The following is an 18,693-nucleotide window of genomic DNA, read 5'->3' on the forward strand; positions in this document are numbered from 1 at the left end:
AATTTTATGCCATCCAAATATTATTGAACTTTTAAAAGTATGCATTTTACTTATTACTGAACTTCACTGTGCATTTTACTTCTGCTTATTTTTTACTGTGTCTTATTCTATTTTACTTCATTTCAAAGCAAATCCAGTCTTTGAACCACTATTAATACTGTCTATTCTCACATTTTTCTCTGGGGACAGAAAAAACCCATGTTGTCTGCTCTGTCCTATCCTATTGGGAGTCAGTGCTGTGAGTGAATGCTTGCTTTGTAATTTTAAAGTCATGAGTGAGACACTTAATTGTCAGTGTGTATTTATTTGCTTTAAATATACAAAAGCTTACTCTTAAAAAAAAAAGTTGCAGATTTTAGTGCTGTTTTCCTTTTCTGATGTGAATGTAGTATGTCCAATTGAACCTTACACCTGGGTCAAGGCTGAGGGTTTGCAGGGTACGTGGTCCCATAAGCTTCTTCCCATACCCGTTATTTTCAAGGATGAGAAGGCACTGTGCTGTGATGCCCATTTGAAACCATATTAATCCCAAAGTAATAAGTTGCAGTCCTTATTTGACTCTAGGCATTCATCTCTTCATTAGGTAAGTTTATAAAAAAAAATGCATGAAGGCAAGGATTAGGAAATTTTTATTTATGTAGTTACTGGACTTTGAACAGTGCTGTCTAGAAAAATGTCAGTCTGCTTCTTTCAGATACAGAAGTTTCTATAATATGAGAAAAGATAATTTACCAGCTCGTGTTTGTCACTTGAATATCTTGCCAGCAACACCCCTTGTCTTGACCCACTGTCAGTGAGGGCTCTGTGAAGGTCCTGACACTGTCACCTTTCAGTATCATAGGGAAGAAATACCAGGACACTGGAGTGTGGTGCCTAATGGTGACTGGTGGCTCAAAACTTCTATTTTGAATTATGTGATCATCCCTGCTGAGGGGATGACCTATGTGTAGGGAGTATCTCTGGGGTGCTAGTTCATGTCTAGAGAAAACCTTTGTTCAATACTGTTTTCTATTCTGCATAGTAGATTTTTTTTTTTTTGGTATGTGTGTGTGTGGTGGTGGAGGCACTTAAGTAATATTAATTCCCAAGATACTGAGTCTTAAAAATTTCTGTTGACCTCACTGGGACTTGGAGTGGTGCAATACCTCTAGAAAGTAGACTGTTCATTGATTCGCAGACTAAAATCTGGGTTGACTTTTAAGTGCTTTTAAGTGTTACTTGAATGTGCTTTCAGCTTCTAAATGCAACTGCTGGACATGGTAAGTCCATATTAACTTCAGTTCATTAGTGTTGTATACAAAAGCAGATCAGAGAAATGTCACTTAGTAAGACTCAAACTGGGGGTGTTTTTTACTTAGTATAACCCTGTCTTCTCTATGTGAGAAGGTAGCTAATGCTTTTTAGTTCATCTTGCAAGAGTTGCTTTTCTTAGCAGTTGTACAGGAAAGTGCAGGCCCTGGACTGTAGTTCCTGATCGTTGAGAGTGACTGCTTTCTGTTTGATTGGCCTTCAGAGCAATGTTGTGTGCCCTTGACTTTATAATCCTGAAGGCAGCAATGTTAATGCAGTGGACAGAGCTTGCACAGCACAGATTGTGTCTACTTTTTTGTAGGACATACTACTCCATCTTCATTTCCTCTGGGATTTGTAGAGCTCCCTGCCTCTCAGGAGTAAGACCCAATTTGTTGACCCAAATAGTACAGGCTTACAGGTGGTAGAGTGCTGGGAATGTAGAAGAGCTTACTGTGATCAGTTCTAGGCACAGGTGGTGCTTTTAGTTTGATGGGAATGATTAATCTGAGGTACTTCAGCCCCTTAGGAGCCAATTTGAAGTGCTGTTCTTGAAAGCCTGTTCTAAACATCCACTTAGTAGTGGGATTCCTTCAGTTTTCCTTCAATTTTTTTAATTAGAGAAAGATTCACAGTTGTTCTGTATTTTATAGCTTTTTATTAATTGCATTGAAAAGTATATGCCATTTCTTTCATATTCCATCCAAAGCAGTTAAGTAATAGAAGCAATAACCATGGGAATATAGAAGACAGAAAATTAATGGACTGTCCTTGAAGAGGAGGGAAAACAAAGAAGATAATACCTTTCTTATACAGGATGTTTAATGATGAACCAACAAACCCCTGGTTTTCACTGGTTCTGTGGTGAGAACTTTCCCTAGTGATGAATTTTGCTCATTATAATAATAAAAAACACACCCCTAGCTCAGGCACCCTCTACTCACAAAGAAACCACTACTCATCGAGTATGTGCCATGATTTCTTGGGACACTATGCCTTTGAAGCAGACAAAGGATAAGCCAATAGAAACTTAGGCAAGTAGTGATTTAAGTAAGATGTGCTAATAGCCTAACATTGTAACCTTATAAGTAGGCCTTTGTGTGCCTCAGTGTGCTGATTTTGTGGATCTACAGCCCAGCACCCTTTCTGCTCAGAGCTGTAAATAAATCAAATACCTTGACCCTGTGGGGATCGGCTTCTTGCACACCAGGTGAAAGAACCTGGTTCAGAACAACAATGAAGGGAAAGAGATGTTTCCCAACTTGCTCAGATGCATTTGTAGTTCTCTGAATTAAAGTAGAGATTCAGCAGGTGTGAGACTTTCACAGTGGTTTCCCACCTGTTAAGCCTGCAGCCGACTTCACCTCATATCCAGAACACATCAATATGACCTTGCCTGTTCTAAGTGTGTTTAACAGATGCTGGCAGCTGTGGATGTAACATAAAGTTGTGGAGATGGAAGACTGAGGATGTGTTTCTAGTTAGGATTCTGTACAGAGGGGAAGCGTAAACTGCATCTACACCTCTTGGATGTCTGCTGTCACATGTACTGCTGGGTGTATTCCAGCATGTCACAAATTTTGTGACATTCAGCCCCACTTGGTACAGTGACAGCAGTTGACACATGGATGTAGCTGACATAACTCACTCTTTTCCCTTCCTGTTTGAATGCTTGTTTAGGATGTAATTTAGTGGTACTTTAAAGAGGACTTAAAAAGCTGTAGTTTATAACCTGCCTTCATGATGTACAGCAAAGAGAAGCATAGATGTGGTGGGGTTTAAATCTGCATAGAAGAGTTGTTTGAGTACTTATACGGAACAAACCTTTTATACAATAGAGATAACAGGACATTTTGCAAATTGCAAATTCCTACATAGAGAGTCTCCTCAAGACTATTTCCAAGTGCAGGAAGCTTAATCTGAATCTTAATCTGAAGACAAGACTTCAGATTAAGATTTTGTGAAAACAAAATGTACTCTTTTCCTCAATTTAATGGCATAACTGAATTGTGTTAGAATGTTTTGTTTGTACTGGAAACTTGTAGCTTCCTATATGCTGGTGTAACATGGTGGTGCTTTGCTTATAGTATTCTTAGTCTGTTTTTATTGCTGGGTTAAGTGCTAAAAGTACTAGCTATGAAGTAAGATGTGCTAGTATGAGAATATTTGAGTAGGAACAGCCTCAAAATTATTTAAAATCCTGGTCTGTCTTAGCAGCAAAGTGACTAGTGCTTATATTTGCTTACAGCTAGCCTCTTGACCAGCAAAGCACACTGGATAGCAGCTGGGACAGTAATTTTTCTCACATAGTCACTTATCACATTTTGGCAGATAGATAGATAGGGTGTGAGCTTGTGGAGGGAACTAATGTGATGTTCTTTCCTCTGTCTGCTGCCCACATACTCATGGTGTGTTCACTTAGAGGCTTGTGAACTAAACAAAACTACTCTTGATCCTAAATGGCTTGTGATCTTTGTTTATCTGTCAGAGCTGGGGCCTGTTGAGAATTTGTCATAATGGAAGGTAGCCTACAGCTGCCAAATAAATTTGGCCATATCGGACCCCCAAACTCAACTAGCCTAGAAGTAAAACAATCCCTGGATGGGGCAGGGATGGGTTGGATTCAAACCCAAGCAGGGACATCAGCCAATCATGTTCAATCCAGAAAGCAGACATATCACTGGTCAAAGAGCTGGGCGGTGCTAAAACCTTGACCAATCAGTTGTCTAGACCTGGGAGTTTTGAACCCACTGTATAAGAAGGTTCCATACAAGAAAACATGCTGTTTGTCTGATGATCAAAAAAACTTGAGCCATGATTTTTGTCTCCAACTTGCGACTGCATGTAACAAGAATTAAGCTTCTTACTACACATCATCAGTGTATCTGATGGCATCAGAGGAGAAAGGAAGTAGTATATGTAATTGAAACTGCTGTTTCAATAGCATCAATGAGATTTGTCTCCACTGCTCCATAGAAGTGTGTCGTTCAAACTTGTGTGTTATGGAGAATACTACTAGTAGGTAGTATTAAAGAAAAAGAAAATTTCTCGTAAAGAAAATTTTAGACGTCAAGCAGCAGCACTGCAGAGCAAAAGCATCCATTTTCCTTACTGCATTGTATGTCCCTTCTCTTTTTGACAGGTATTCGATCGGTGAGCTTCTATGAGCACATCATCACAGTGGGAACGGGGCAAGGTTCCTTATTGTTTTATGATATCCGAGCCCAGAGGTTCCTGGATGAAAAGCCCCCACGTGCCTGCCATGGACAGAAGCAGAAATTAGGAGGAAGTGAAATTTTAAAGTTGACTACTGGGAAAGGTTGGCTGGTGAGTAGCTTATAGTTGTAGGAAACCCTTTACACAGGAGTTTACACTAGTTCTTTTTGTAGTAATGGAAGCTATTATATGAAATGTGTCCCAGTCAGTGATCATGTAACTAATAACTGTAATCTTGAAAAGCAAGAAGTGCTGCAGTATTCCTCTCTATAAAAGTTTTATGAAAGGGTATTCAATGATTGGTTGCTCAAGTGTAAAGCATACTGACTACTTTTCTTATGCACTGATTCATAAATAAACTAAATTTTATATCTTTATATTTTCTAATGTAATCTAACTTCTAGTTTTCAGAACCTCAAACACAAAATTCATTGTCTTTCTTCAATTTTCTAATTGTGTGCAATATTAGAAACTGTCCTCCTGAGGTAATGCCATGGCAGGCACTTGAGTTCAATTTCCTGTGTTATCATAAAGTAGTTAATGGCTTTGTCTAACTTTTCTCCATTATCCTTTATATCATTGTGATGTAACTTTAAAAGCTAATGAAGCTTGATATCTTCCCTACCCTTCATTTTCCCCCTCCAATGTTTGGCCCCAATGTCCTCAGAAAAAGCTTCAGGACAACTTTGTTATTGACCTGTCTGAAGCTTCAGGAGTATTAACAGAGAAGGTCCCTTTTTAGGCTCTGGAAATTACTTTCTGCTTTTGTGAAACAAGGTTTTGGGTTTGTTTGGCAGCAGTAATAATCTAAACTTTCCTTTAACAGAATCACGATGAAACCTGGAGAAATTATTTTTCTGACATACATTTCTTCCCAAATGCTGTTTATACCCACTGCTACGACTCATCTGGAACGAAACTCTTTGTGGCAGGAGGCCCCCTTCCATCAGGACTTCATGGGAATTATGCTGGTCTCTGGAGCTAATGATAACTCTTCATAAATGCTGACCTTGACACAGATTTCCACTTTACCATTTTAAAAACAAAATTGTGTGATGCTCTTGACTTCTGGTTGAAATGCAAGTTATTTTTTGGCAGTTTTCTGTTGGTCTCCAACAGTCTTGTACATCTTTTTGAACCATTATTTTTGCTTTAATCTCCTTGATCTTTTATATGAAGGGTTTTTTAAATCCTTTTTTTATTGTATTTACTCCAAATTACTCTTCCCCCACATTTAGGCTGTCTTGGCCATGTGCCTCCTCCTCTTTGCTGTGACATAGGATTCCTTTCTTGTAGCATGGTTGCTTCTGGACTTTCTGTGAAAGTCTGGGGGATGTGTGTCTTCAGATATTTTGTGTCAGTTCCATTACTTGGAGTGAGGACTACTTGTAATTTAAAAATATTTGTAAGAGATAAAGTAGCAGCTTATCTGTAGAGCCTGGCCCTAGTCTGGGTTAATCTTATTTTTTAAAAGTACAAGTCTAATGACAATGTTTATACATAGAGGAGTATAGTAATTTTAATATGTTCTCATTGGAACCCAGGGACAGATTCCCCTGGGGTATTGCCCATCAAGCCCAAAGTGAAGGAGTCTTAAAAAATGCATTTGTATTTGAATTGTAGTTTTCAGCAGTTCCCATAGAAAATTTATCCACTGTTCCTTTTCTGCTTCTCCCAGGTATCAGCTTGCACAACTGGAGTTTGTATAGGCTGTTCTGCAGTGTGGCTATTGCAGGATGACATTACATTGAGGGTCTACAGAGCTGCTGAGAGGAAATGGGGACTATGGAAATGAGTGTTCTTGTCCTTCAAAATGAACTAAATCTATCAATTTTCCAGATGAGTAAAGATTACCTAGTATGCTGCTCTGGCTGTGGTAGCTCATGGGTTCTTCATAAACTACCTAAAACCCAGGACCTCTTTTTGTCCCAGGTTGTGGAAACTTTTCCCATTTTATTTGTTCTGGTTGGCCATCTCCTCTAATATGGCAATGGAATAAATAAACTGGATTTTTTTTCCTCCGAGGTTAAAGAGTACATCTTGGACTTGTCTAATGCAAGCTGAAAGCTTTCCATGTAGCAAGATAACTTGCTGTTAGCTCACATTGAGCTAGCAGCATCTGTTGTTATTGAGAAACCACTCAGACTATTCAGCCTAGTCTTCATAAAAGTATGGCGAACGTCATTTATTTCTATCTTTAGCACACTTTTATAGGGTTTGACAGGGTCCACGGGCTTAGCAAGTTATACACATAGGTTTACATTTTTTCTCTCATACACAAGGATATTGTTTTGCTTCATTCTCTCTGCTTCAGGAGAGTTTCAAGGACATTGGTCTTTAGTATCACCACTTATACCAAAGGCTGGTTTGTGCAGACAGACTTTTACTAAAATATAAAATATTTCCTACACGTTGTCATCTTGTTCGCTGTAGGAGAGGCTCAGGTTTTCCTCGAATCATCTGCTGTCTTCTGCAATCAAACTCCCACAAACTTCATGTGGGACTGGGTGGGGGGAATAGGTCAAATGTCCTTCAGATACAGTCATGAAGTGTGTGCCTTCCAGGGTGATGGTCTTACCTAATACTCACTAAAATGCAGGACTCAAAGGTGCTCCTCATAGCCTTTTGGCAGGCACCAAGCTTGGGTTGTTACTGACACCTCTGTCCTCTGCTGGGATGAATGCCTTTCCCATGCCCTTGTCACCAGTGGAGCAGAGTATGCCTGTATCTCACTGCTTTGGTGCCAAATAGGTAGTTAGCTGTCCTGGTTTTTCATTGATTGACATTTGGGGAAGAAGTAAAATCTACTTACAGAAGTGATTTTTTTGAGAGAAGCTGTTGGGAGATTCTTCTGTGCCTGGGAAAGGCTAATAGATGTCTAGTTCTGGGGACTGACAACATTTTAAACTATTTAGAAATTAGATCCGCCTCTGTGAGATCTACATTTTAAAAACAGCAAGCCTGGCAAATTCTTTTTTCTTGGCTTTTGGCCTCAGAAGGTAACTGAGCTCTGGTGGGGCCAGCCCTCCTCTCTCATGGCCTGGAGGGGGTGGGGGGGGGGGGAGGGTCAGACCCCAGTGGCTCTCGGGCAGGGGACAGGAGGTTGGGGGAGCCCTGGCCACAGGATGGGCCAAGCCACAGCTGCTAACATCTTGCTGACACTAAGCCTTCCCTGGCTTGTACTGACAGCTCTAGGACAAACTAGGACTGCTCACCCCTCCCTCCCCAGTGGCTGCCGGGTAGAGGGAGGGGCCAAGCGAGGCCTGAAATCCATCACCATGACTGCTGCAGCCACTGGGCGAGATGTTAACACTTTCACTACACAGATGAGACCTGCAGACCTTAATCTTCTCTCCAGGGAGATAAAAAGAGTGATGACACCAAAGTCAGTAAAAAAAGAGTCAAGGCTCAAATAGAAGGAGAATGAGGAGATGCCCTAATGGGGCTGAAAGCTCTTTTAGTAGTACCATGGAGATAAACAATGATACACTGAAATATCCCCTTTAATTCATGAGACAGTATGTGGGGATGAAGTATTCAAACTGTAGATGTGAGCAGAGGCATCCACTGATAAAGCCAAGCAGATGTTGAAGTAACTGTGATCCCATGAAAAGCTTAGAGAGAGAGAGAGAGATGAGAGTGATGACGACCTTTTGCCCCCAGGGAGAGAAGAAGAAAACCTCTGTTCCCAGAGATGATCGCAGAGACAGATGAAGAGAACCTTTGCCTTTAAACAACTCATCCTTAAAATAATACCCCATGAGTTCATAGCCCATGGACACAGCTATAAGAGGGCTGTGAAAATAGGAAGAATTTCACGATAGCATAACTTTTCCCGAGCAGCTGCTATTCATAGAAATGAAAAACCACAAGAGAACTGTTTCTTGTAGAGAAGTCTCCATGACATGGCAAGAAAAAACTCCTCTCCCTACAAAAACTAATGAAAGACTATTGTATAGTTGGTAACTGATTTAACATCCCAGGTTTTGTCTCTACATTGTCAGTTGAGAAAGGAAAGAAGTTAGTCAGGGAGAATAAAAGTGTTCTGGAAGTTTTATTCTAATTCTCCTTATTATTTTAGTTCTATTTATAAAGTTTTTTTATAACTTTTAAAGTTTAAGCCTGTTTTTCCCTTCTCCTAATCCATATCTCACAACAAAACATGAGTAAGTGTACTAGTAATTTTTAGGCAGCGCTAAACCCACCACATTATTTAGGACATTAGCCAAGAAACCTAAATTAGCAAATCTAAACCACTACATTGGCTGAAGATGAGAAGAATGACAAAGCTGTGACATGCTCTGTTCTGTGTCTGCTAGAGATCACAGCCACCACTGTAAAGTAGCTCTAGTCCCATATGCAGTTCCTGCCAGATTGCCTAGAGTTAGTCCGCATGTGTCTTTGTGGTCCCTCTCATCTTTGTACTCTATATCTTCATCAGTAATGCCAAGCAGTGAGACTTGGACTTAATTTCTGGTTGGTAGTGGGCACTTGGATGAAAATCCTGCAAGGAATGCAGTTCCCTCCCATCCTGGTGAAAATCCTGTTAAGATAAGCGGTCTCCCAGACATGCACCTGTCTTAGACATATAATTTACTCGCACTGAGCACAGATATGCATACTTCACAAACAGATCTTTTTGTGGTGTGTCCTGGGGTGACTTTATGATATTGGTATTCCCAATCTCCTGCTTTATATATATATCAAGTACTGCACCTTTAAGGTAAGCTTTGGGAGCTAGGGAAGTTGAAACTGCTGGAGGCTGATGGGAGTTTTTTCTTCTGACCAATCACTGGCCATTTCTGAGAACTGGCAGTGATTTTGACCATTGAAAAGTAAGATCAACCTGTGAACACCTACCTTAAGATGTAAGTCCGGGAATCTCTTGCTCTCTTTGGTTTCCGGCTTCTGAAAAGGTAACAGGCTCCGGCTCGGCATCCTCCTTTCCCCCCCCCCCTCCCCCAGGCCGGACAAGGCTGAGAAAAGCGGAGCCAGCCAGCCTGACTCAGTTTGCAGTTTCTGCTACTGAACTGAAACCTGACACCATGAGCATCTGCATCTTGAGCAAGACTTTAACTCTTTTACTACCTGGATGAGACTTAAAGATTAATCCTTTTTTCCCAGAGAGAGGGGAAGAGAGAGAGGGATGATCAACATGTAAGAAGGCACCCTAAAACCATCAAAGACAGTGAAGAAAGGAATTAAGTTTTAGATGGGGAAGAGAGAATAAGGAGATGCTTTAATAAGCTGAAATATTTTTCTGTTAAAGCTATGGAGATGGACAATAGTGTTCTGAAAAAAACTCCTGTAATTCATGACAGAGTATATTGGGGAGGAATGGAGTGTTTCAACATGTAGATTTTGAGCAAATGGTAAAGTGGTTGTGATACTGTGAGATGCTGGAACAGAGAGGGAGAAGTAATAGTTGAAGATTTGTGGCCTTTTGAGAGGCAAAGAGAAAACTTCTGTTTCCAGAGGGGCTCACACAAACATGAATAGAACTTTTGCTTTTTAATAACTCATCCTTAAAAATGACATCCCTAGATTCATTTGACCCATAACACACCTCAGAGTGATGTGAAATGGGTGGAGTAAACTGATGGCAGAATTTCCAGGCAGCTGGCATCAGAGAAATAGAAAGCTATAAAAGAAATAGTTTTCTTGTGAGAAACTCCATAGATTAGCAGAAGAAGACTTCTTTTTCTCTACAAAGACTGATGAAAGGACCATAGCAAGAATTGGGACTGTTTTAACCACCAAAGTTTTTTCTGTCTCTATGTTGTAATGTGAACAAGGGACTGGTTGGGTAGTGGGGGAGAAAAGGGTTGTTCTGGAGGTTTTATTCTGGTTTCTTATTCTTGTAGTTTTTTGTTAATAAACTTGCTTTGTTCTTTTTAAGTTTTAAGCCTGTTTTGCTCTTGTTCTAATCCATATCTCACAGTAAGAAATAAGTAAGTTTTCTATTGATTTTTTGGTTGTTGCTTTAAAACCACAACATTTATTTGGTGCACCAGCCGGGAAATGAAATTGGCAAATCTAAACCACTACAGATGTTTCATAATTCTACTTCCCTTGTGGGTTGGTTGCTTAAACTCAATCAGTTCATGGTGAAATTATAAACTATGGAGTAGCAAAGGAGCTCTCATATTTTATTTAGAGTTGTTTGTTGTTTTTTAAAGATGTAATGGTGCCTGTGTTGTTCTGTGATGTCAACTTACTGCTTTGGTTATTTTAGGGGTTTCGAAAAGTGGAAGCATACAGAGAAAAACAAATCTTGGTGAAGTATGGCAGAATGTATATTTCTAGGATTATTCTTACAGCTAGCATGTAAGATCACACTGTCACAGGGAATAATTTCTGGTTAGTTGTTTGTCGTAGTAGAGACGGACAATGACACCTGTTTCTTTTTCCATCACAGCCCAATCTATTTTTGCACACAGCTTATATGGTTATCAGAAGGCACCGTGTTTAATTCCAATTGGTTAGGAACTTAGTTCACTGGTTGGTAATGGTGAGTGTACATGTAGTCAAAGCTTTTCTCTTTAACAATGTTTACATACTTTTTCTACTGATTCTCATAGAACAGATCCCTTGTTACTACAGGTGCACTTGTTTTTCTCCCCAAGAATAGTTTGTTATGTTAACGAACTTTTCATTCTCAAGATGTTTTTGCATGGGAACTTATCAGGCTAGCTGCTAGCTATACTTAGCTGAAGTAACAAGATCTGAACCATGATTTTACAAGGCCTTTCTTTTGTAAGGTTTTACCTATATGTGACATTTATTTTGTTTGGCTTGGTTTGAGGTGCCTTTTTTTCCCCACTCCTCTAAAGAAACTAGACACTTGACTCTGAATGTCCTCTAATTCTGCTGGAACAACTAGTTAGGCACTTAGTGTCACCAGTGCCAAAGGAAAACTACTGATCTGTAAACCCTAGCCCTGTTGTTGATCTATAAATTTGAAGCATATTTCAGGTCTGGGTGAGGGGGCAAAAAGGGTATTCTTATGGACTAAGCTTTAGCACCTAAACATGGAGGCTGATCTTTCTGCAGAGTCAGCATAATCTCTAGGTTATTGAAGAGGTCATCTTGGCACCTCTGAAAAGTGTCCCTCTCTGCCAACTGATCACCACAAATACCTCAGTGTGTGGTCCTAAAGCCTGGTAGTGTGAGTGCCCTTTTCCTCACATTTTTTTCCTGCATAAGAAGCTTTTGACAATTGTCAGAAGAATCTGGACAATGATGTAAAATTTCTCAAGTTTCATATGCTTCTGTGTATTTGGCTTTCATGATGCTTTCTTACGAAGTTAACTTCTCATAGGGAGGGAGCCATCCTTGTTGCTGTATGAAAAGCCCCCCAAAAAAACGGAATAAACTAGATATAGTGCTGCAAGAACACAAATTGGGCCAGAGAGAATTTTTAGCCTGTTTCAGTGGTTTTAAATGCTTGCAGCCATATAGCATTATAGATGTTGAGTTTCAGAATATTTTGTGGTTGGTCATATGTCACTTTTGGTCCAGTCAAGGTTAGAAAAAGAGGCAGAGAAAGGTGATGATATGCCAACTGTCCAAATATAAATCATAGGAAAACTGGGATAAAAAGACAGGTTTTCTTACTTTAATTGATTTTATTGCCCTACTGGTTTAGAAATCAGTTGAAATCCAGGATTATGGTGAGAGAAGCAGTGGTTTTCCATTGAAATGGAGGAATGACTGTACAGCAGGGTATCTCTCATCTCTTCATGGAGGCGAGTGCACCCCGGTTTTCAAATAGCAGATATACCCCTGATACATCAAATTCAGTCTGGTGACTGAATTGTGCTCAGTGTGTCTCACTGTGCTCTGCTGAGACCCAGTGGCATTTGCATTTTCAGGCTTTTTGAATGTTTCTTAACAAGTTCCCTTCCTTACTCTTTCCTGCCCATCTGAAGCATCTGTTTGGGGTTGCCTCCTCCACCCCAAATCATACCAGTTTTTTTACTGTAGCAATATTGTACTTGCAGAGGTGACCTCTGTTAAGCAGAAATGGGCTTGCAGGCATTTTGTCAAGCCATACTTGAGACCTTTAATTTGCTTTTTTTAAACTGGGTAGACCTTTGAGGCTGGCTCAGACCAGAGAACTGGGTAGTTGCCCTAGTACATGTTTCACTAATGGGAGGATTACACAGTAACAGTCTATTTCTGGGGGGGTACAGACTCTGGTTTATCTCACATTAGGCACTTGAAGCAGAGAAAAGAACTTTAATTATAACAGGCCTTTGGACTTTTCTTCCTGCTGTTAATTTTTCAGTCATGTGGGATCTTCTGTGCTGCCAGTGAGTGTAGGAACTAGTTAATTTTATCACTCAGCTCTTTTCAGTAGACTGCCATGTTACTTTGGGTATCTTTGGGTATTGCATTTTCAGTATTCATAATGACAGGTAATCAAACCCAGTGACTTAACTATGGGTTCAGTAATACAATTCTCCCTGGCTGACTTGACTGTACAAGGGAGAAAGCTGGAGGAATTACCAGGAATGAGGTGAAGAGTAGAATCATAGATTCTGCTGGGTAGCAATGTCTCAGTAACAATTGAGTGTCATGATAGACCTTCCTAAGGAAGCAGAAGCTACTTTGCAGTGTTGGCTTGAGCAGAGAAATGAGGGTGGTGCTCACCCTCTACACCTTATTTCTGATAATTTTTCCAGTTTTCTCCCTTGTACAGTCAAGTCTGGTAGGGAGATTTGGTAGCGCTCTTCTTGGGCGCTTTCTGGAATTGTGATAAAGAAGTGAGTCCATTTGTTTGGTTCCCCTCATCTGTGCTGCTGGTGTTAGTCCAAGGTGAATAAATTACCAGTTAATAGGTGTTTGTTCCTAGTCTCAGTTTTTCATTTTCCACATAGATCTATTTTTAAGATCATAGCAAGAGTACCTAGTGATCTTACTGGACTTAGTCTGTCCACAAAGGTTACATTCACATTGTGAGTGACGTGTGACTTCCTTAATGAGGGGAACTCCTGAACTGCATTATGGGGAGATATTTGCTCCCTCTATTTTAAATCTTTGGCTGCTTTTTGTATCTTAATCCTTAAGATGCTTGTGTTCAGCTATTCTTCTCCAGAATTTCATCTTCTTCCTTCACCTGAGAACTTGGTTTGTATATACCTTGCAGCTGCAGAGTTAACAGATTAAAGTTATGATCCAGCTATGTCAAGTGGTGGTTTGGTGTCTTAATTTCTGCCCCTCAGATGAGAGGCACTTACCGACCTTGTGAATTAATATCCCTCACTTGGTGCAGATGTGTGTGGTAGTTTGACATTTAGGGAAAGCAATAAGAACCACCCACGGAAGTGATTTCTTTGAGAGAAGTTGCTGGGAGTTTCTTCTGTGCTTGAGATAGGCCAATAGCTGGCCAGTTCTGAGAACTGACAGCATTTTGCACCACTGAAAAGTAGGTCCACCTCTGTGAATACCACCTTTTAAAAACCCAAGGCCGGGAACTTCTTCTCTTTGTTTCCGGCCTTGAAAGGTAGCAGAACTCTGGTGCAGCTGGCTCGCTCCCCTGCGGCCTGTGTGGCCTGGGCGGGGGGGGGGCTGGGCCGAACCCCAGCAGCTCCTGGGCGGGAGATGGAGACTGCAGGCTCCCACCCCCACCTCCCCCCCCGGGCCGGGCTCTGCTGCAGCGCTGGCCCCTCCCGGGAAGTCCTCCGGGTCTTGTTCCAGTGAGGTGGCTGAAGCTCCTTCACAGGGGGGCTGAGCCCTCCTAGGGAGCCCGCTGAGCCCTTTTCAGCGATGCTGCCAGGCCAGGCTGGCCCCAGCTCAGCTAAAATTCTGCTGCCACTGAGTTTTACCAGAAACTGATAGGCAGGGGTAGGGGAAGCCATCTGGCCGCTGCCCCAGCAGAGATCACGTGACCATCCACAAGCCTGGGCAAGAGATTTAACCCTTTCACTACACAGATGAGACCTGCAGACCTGGTTTTTCCCCCAGGGAGAGAAAAGAGTAATCCACACGTAGAAAGACAACATGAAACATCAAGGTCAGTAAAAGAAGGAGTCAAGCCTCAGATGGAGGAGTGATGAGGAGATGCCGAATGAGGCTGAAATGTTCTTTTGATAAGGCCATGGAGATGGACAATAAATCTCCTTTAATTCATGAAAGAGTATTGGGGGAATGAAGTATTCAAGCTGTAGATCTGAGCAGAGGTATCCATTGATGAAGCTAAGCATATGGTGGAGTAGCTGTGATCCCATTAGATGTTTGAACAGAGAGAGAGAGATGAGAGCTGAGGGGAGACCCTTTTCCCCCAGGGAGAGAAGATGAAAACCTCTGTTCCCAGAGATGATCAGAGATAGATGGAGAGAACCTTTGCCTTTGAATAACTCATCCTTAAAATAATGCTTCTTGAGTTCATGGCCCATGGACACACCTCTAGGAGGGTTGTGAAAATGGGAAGAGATGTCAGGATGGCAGAAATTGTGCCTGGGCGGCTGCTATTGGTAGAAATGAAAAGCCACGAGAAAATTGTTTCTTGTGGAGAAGTCTCCATGGCACAGCAAGAGAAAACTCCTCTCCCTACAAAGACTGATGAAAAGACTATTGTATAGTTGGTACTGTTTTAACATCCCAGGTTTTGTCTCTACATTGTCAGTTGGGAAAAGTTGGATATGGGGAGGAAAGGTTTCTGGAGGTTTTATTCTGGTTTCTTATTCTTGTAGTTTTGTTAATAAAGTTTCTTTATTCCTTTTAAGTTTTAAACCTGTTTTACCATTCTCCTAATCCATATCTCACAGCAAGAAATTAGTAAGTACTCCGGTGATTTTAGCTAGTGCTAAAACCCACCACCATTATTTGGTGTGTTGGCCAGGAAAGTCAAATTAGCAAATCTAAACCACTAAATGTGAAATAAAGCAGGCTTTGATGGAGAATACCTGTTTTCTTTGCTTGCAAGAAACCAAAAACAGATGAGCTGTCACTTTCTGCATCTTGGCAAAGCAGCAGCATCTTTCAGCAGCCAGGTGGGAGCTCTATTTGTGGTGGTCTGATAACCTTATTTTCCATAAATCCACTTTTCAAAGGTGTCTGAGAGGTTAGCTTCTATTGCAATTGCTGCTATGACTAAATTACTGAGCTGAGATACAGCTCATTCCTAGGAATACTGTTGCAGAGCTATGTGTGATGCAGGTGGAGCTGATCCTCTGGCCAGCCCATGCTGAGCCCTGGACTCCTGTGCTAGCCAGGCATATGGTCTCTAGCTTAAAGCCAAGTGAAAATCCCTGTGTGCCTCGCTAGTCACCCCTCAGCCAGAACCTCAACTGAAAATGCATTTCTCAGTGTTGCAGTACCTTCAGTAACTTAGTCTCTGAAGCACAGACATGAGGAATTTGTCTGTGTTGCAGCCAAAGGAGAATGGAAAGGAGAATATAGCCACATCCTGTCTGAAGGAATCTCCTGTTTATGCTCTCTTGCTTCTGCAAGTGGACACTTCAGTGCATGTTGAGGATGGGCAAGGGGCACAAGAAAAATGGTGAAAGTCCAGCAATGTTTGGTATTGTTCTCAGAACTCCTGAGGAATTAAAAAATATAGAGGGGATACTTATTCATTGCTCAGGAAGTACTTGTGAAAGGGCTTAAATCGTAAACATTTTCAGAGAAATCAAGTAGATATCCACATCATTCTTGTTTCTTCATGTTAATTTTCAAGGATTAACAGTATCTTTATGCTTGTGATGCTGGGTTTCTTAATGTGGTACTTGTGTTACTTGGCTAATTAGAAGAATGCTCTTGACAGAAAGGAATCTTCCCAATTAAAATTAAGTGCCATTTTTTAATGGCCTTTCCCTGTAGTATCCTGCTGGGAGTGTTGTGGTCTAAGAAAGCACAGACAGGTCTAAAATGGAGTGCCAGGGTTGGCAGAGTTAAGAAAATCTGGTCTGCCTATTTCTGTACCTAAAATCCACCAATTAAAGTATTTGATTAGATACAAATTCTGGTCATTGGACTGAAACTGAGAGGGTATCTAAAACCCTTGAAACATAGTGTGAGGTCTCTATAGTCCTAGAAATTGATTCTTTGACCTCAGAACAAAAATGTAGGAGTCGGTATGTTGTTTTCTTAGCAACTGCTTTTCTAGATTCCTTTATTAAAAGGGAAAATTCAGGTGCTGAATCTTAAAATCTCATTAAACTTGTACTTTTTATTTGCCCATTCACCTGGTCTCCTTTTCAAGGCCTCCAACAGTCTCAGGGTATATAAATCACTATGACTCATCCAAATAATGCCAAAACAGTCTAAACAGAGGTTAATGTGCCTTCTTCTGGTACCTTGATCTTTATAAAGTTATCACAAACTCATCACTATCTTAGGGTTGGGTACATGCACTGTCTTTTTCTAAGATGTATGTGTTGAAGTTGCAACAGGTTTGTACTGTTACTTGTGGGTTGTTCCATTTGTGTTAGGATGTGGTGTAGACACAAATCAATACACTGGTTTTCCTTGGTATCAGTCTTACCTGTGACATCTATCAGTGCTTGCTTGTATGTTAATGTGTACGCAAATATTGGATCTTCCCCATTGCCTATGATGTATGTGATGCACAAACTACACAAGGTGCTTTTAAAAGTGCAGTGGTCACAACTTCTTGCCTGAGGGTATGATGTCTTACAGTGAACTGTTTTTAATGGTTTTTTTTCCAAATATATTTAATAAGATCCAAAGCCTTGGGAAAAATTATCAGGGCTTGCTGATACTTGTTGGCTCTTGTTCTGAATCCAGGGTCTGATGTTTGTTAACAACTCCTGCAAATCCACCTATCTAACAGAGCTTTTCTCAGCTTGCTGTTTCTTTCATGAGCTGTGTCAGAAACAGCATTGGATCCTGAACTATCACAGAAGCTGTCAAGTGAAATAGTAACAACTATCTTCAAATATTACAGCGCACATTTTTAACTGCCAGGTAAAACTGTTCAAAATCATTAATGCAACTTGCAAGTGGAACAGTGGGAAATTGAAGATATGTGAAACCAGTCTCTGCACATGGGGCTCAGTGTTCAGTTACCTTGTAAATTGTTTCTTCTCTCTGAAAAGCAGGGGTTGTTTTTTTTAGGTTTTATTTTTCATACAAAGACATTACACATTTGGCTTTGTTTTCTAAATTGGCAAAGGATATCTTTGAGCCCAGACTCCAGAGGTCAGTTTAAGAACAATTTCTGTCTCTTATGCAGGTAGAGGATGGTGTGATTGATACAGAATGTCCCTTCCCAGCTGTAAGGGTAATTAGTTCATAAGAGCATAGAAACAGGAACACTTCTTCACTTACTGTGGCCTTCAATGGACACGCATATCCATAATTAACTGAAGTACATTACCACACTGTTGATCCATGAGACTACCATTGTATTTAGAATTAGCATCAGTCATCAGTGTACTGACATTAATAAATGGTCACAGAGCTCTAATGTATGTGCATTTCCTGTGCTAACTGCATCTGTTTTCACTGTACCCCAGTGCAGACTTAATTTGGAGTTTTCTTTTTAGTTCTTGCTAACTTTGGAGTTTCTTCAAATTCAGTAAGGTCCTGGTTTTACCACAGTCCCTTTTCAGAGTAGTACAGATTGGTTTAACTTTGTTTCTAATCTTTAGCACTTTCCTCCCATTTCTTCTTAGTTCGCCTTTAACAGTAATTTCAAAGCTGCTTGCCTAGTCTGAAAAATATTGAGTCATAATAAAAAGAAAACCTGTAGCCCACTGTAGAAAGATTGCTCTGTGCTTTTACCATAAACTTCAGTGGCTGGCTGCCTACCTTGGAAGGGGAGACTCCACTCCTGCATATTCTACAGAAGCTGAAATTCTCTTGCATCCATATTATACAGTGGATGTCAGAAGATCAGGGAGTGGATGTACCCTGCATCTGCACCCAGTTTGTTAATCTGATCAGTGGTGCTTTAGTCAGCTAGAGAACTGGCATCTTTGGCTGCTACTCAGTGTTATAACTAAATTGAAGGCAAAATCGAGGGTGCATTGTGACTTTTTGCTGATTTGGTCCCATTTAAAGGCTTTCTCCACAGACCTTTTTGTCTTTTGCATATTTCATGGATTATGGAAAAACTGTGCTATCGTAGGACTATGAGCTAAACTCTGTGCTCAAAAGACAAAAGTTATGAGCCTTGGCCAGCAGTAATGCCAAAGGCTCTCTATGCTCAGTGATGAG

At 40.7% G+C, this 18,693-nt stretch overlaps 1 protein-coding gene across 1 annotated transcript in view; it reads left to right on the forward strand.

Moving 5' to 3' along the window:
* Positions 1–6,132, forward strand: part of LOC148183431 (DDB1- and CUL4-associated factor 12) — a 48,363-nt gene extending 42,231 nt beyond the window's left edge. Inside the window, exons 8-9 of the mRNA XM_088061397.1 lie at positions 4,433–4,617; positions 5,333–6,132. Of these exons, the coding sequence (XP_087917523.1) occupies positions 4,433–4,617; positions 5,333–5,491 (344 nt within the window). The 3' untranslated portion in view covers positions 5,492–6,132. The remainder of the gene's footprint in view (positions 1–4,432; positions 4,618–5,332) is intronic.
* Positions 6,133–18,693: the final 12,561 nt, after the last annotated feature.

Source organism: Pseudopodoces humilis, chromosome 12 (assembly GCF_049639895.1).
Source record: "Pseudopodoces humilis isolate 2021_Gansu_Grassland_sample_001 chromosome 12, ASM4963989v1, whole genome shotgun sequence".
Taxonomy (NCBI): Eukaryota; Metazoa; Chordata; class Aves; order Passeriformes; family Paridae; genus Pseudopodoces; species Pseudopodoces humilis.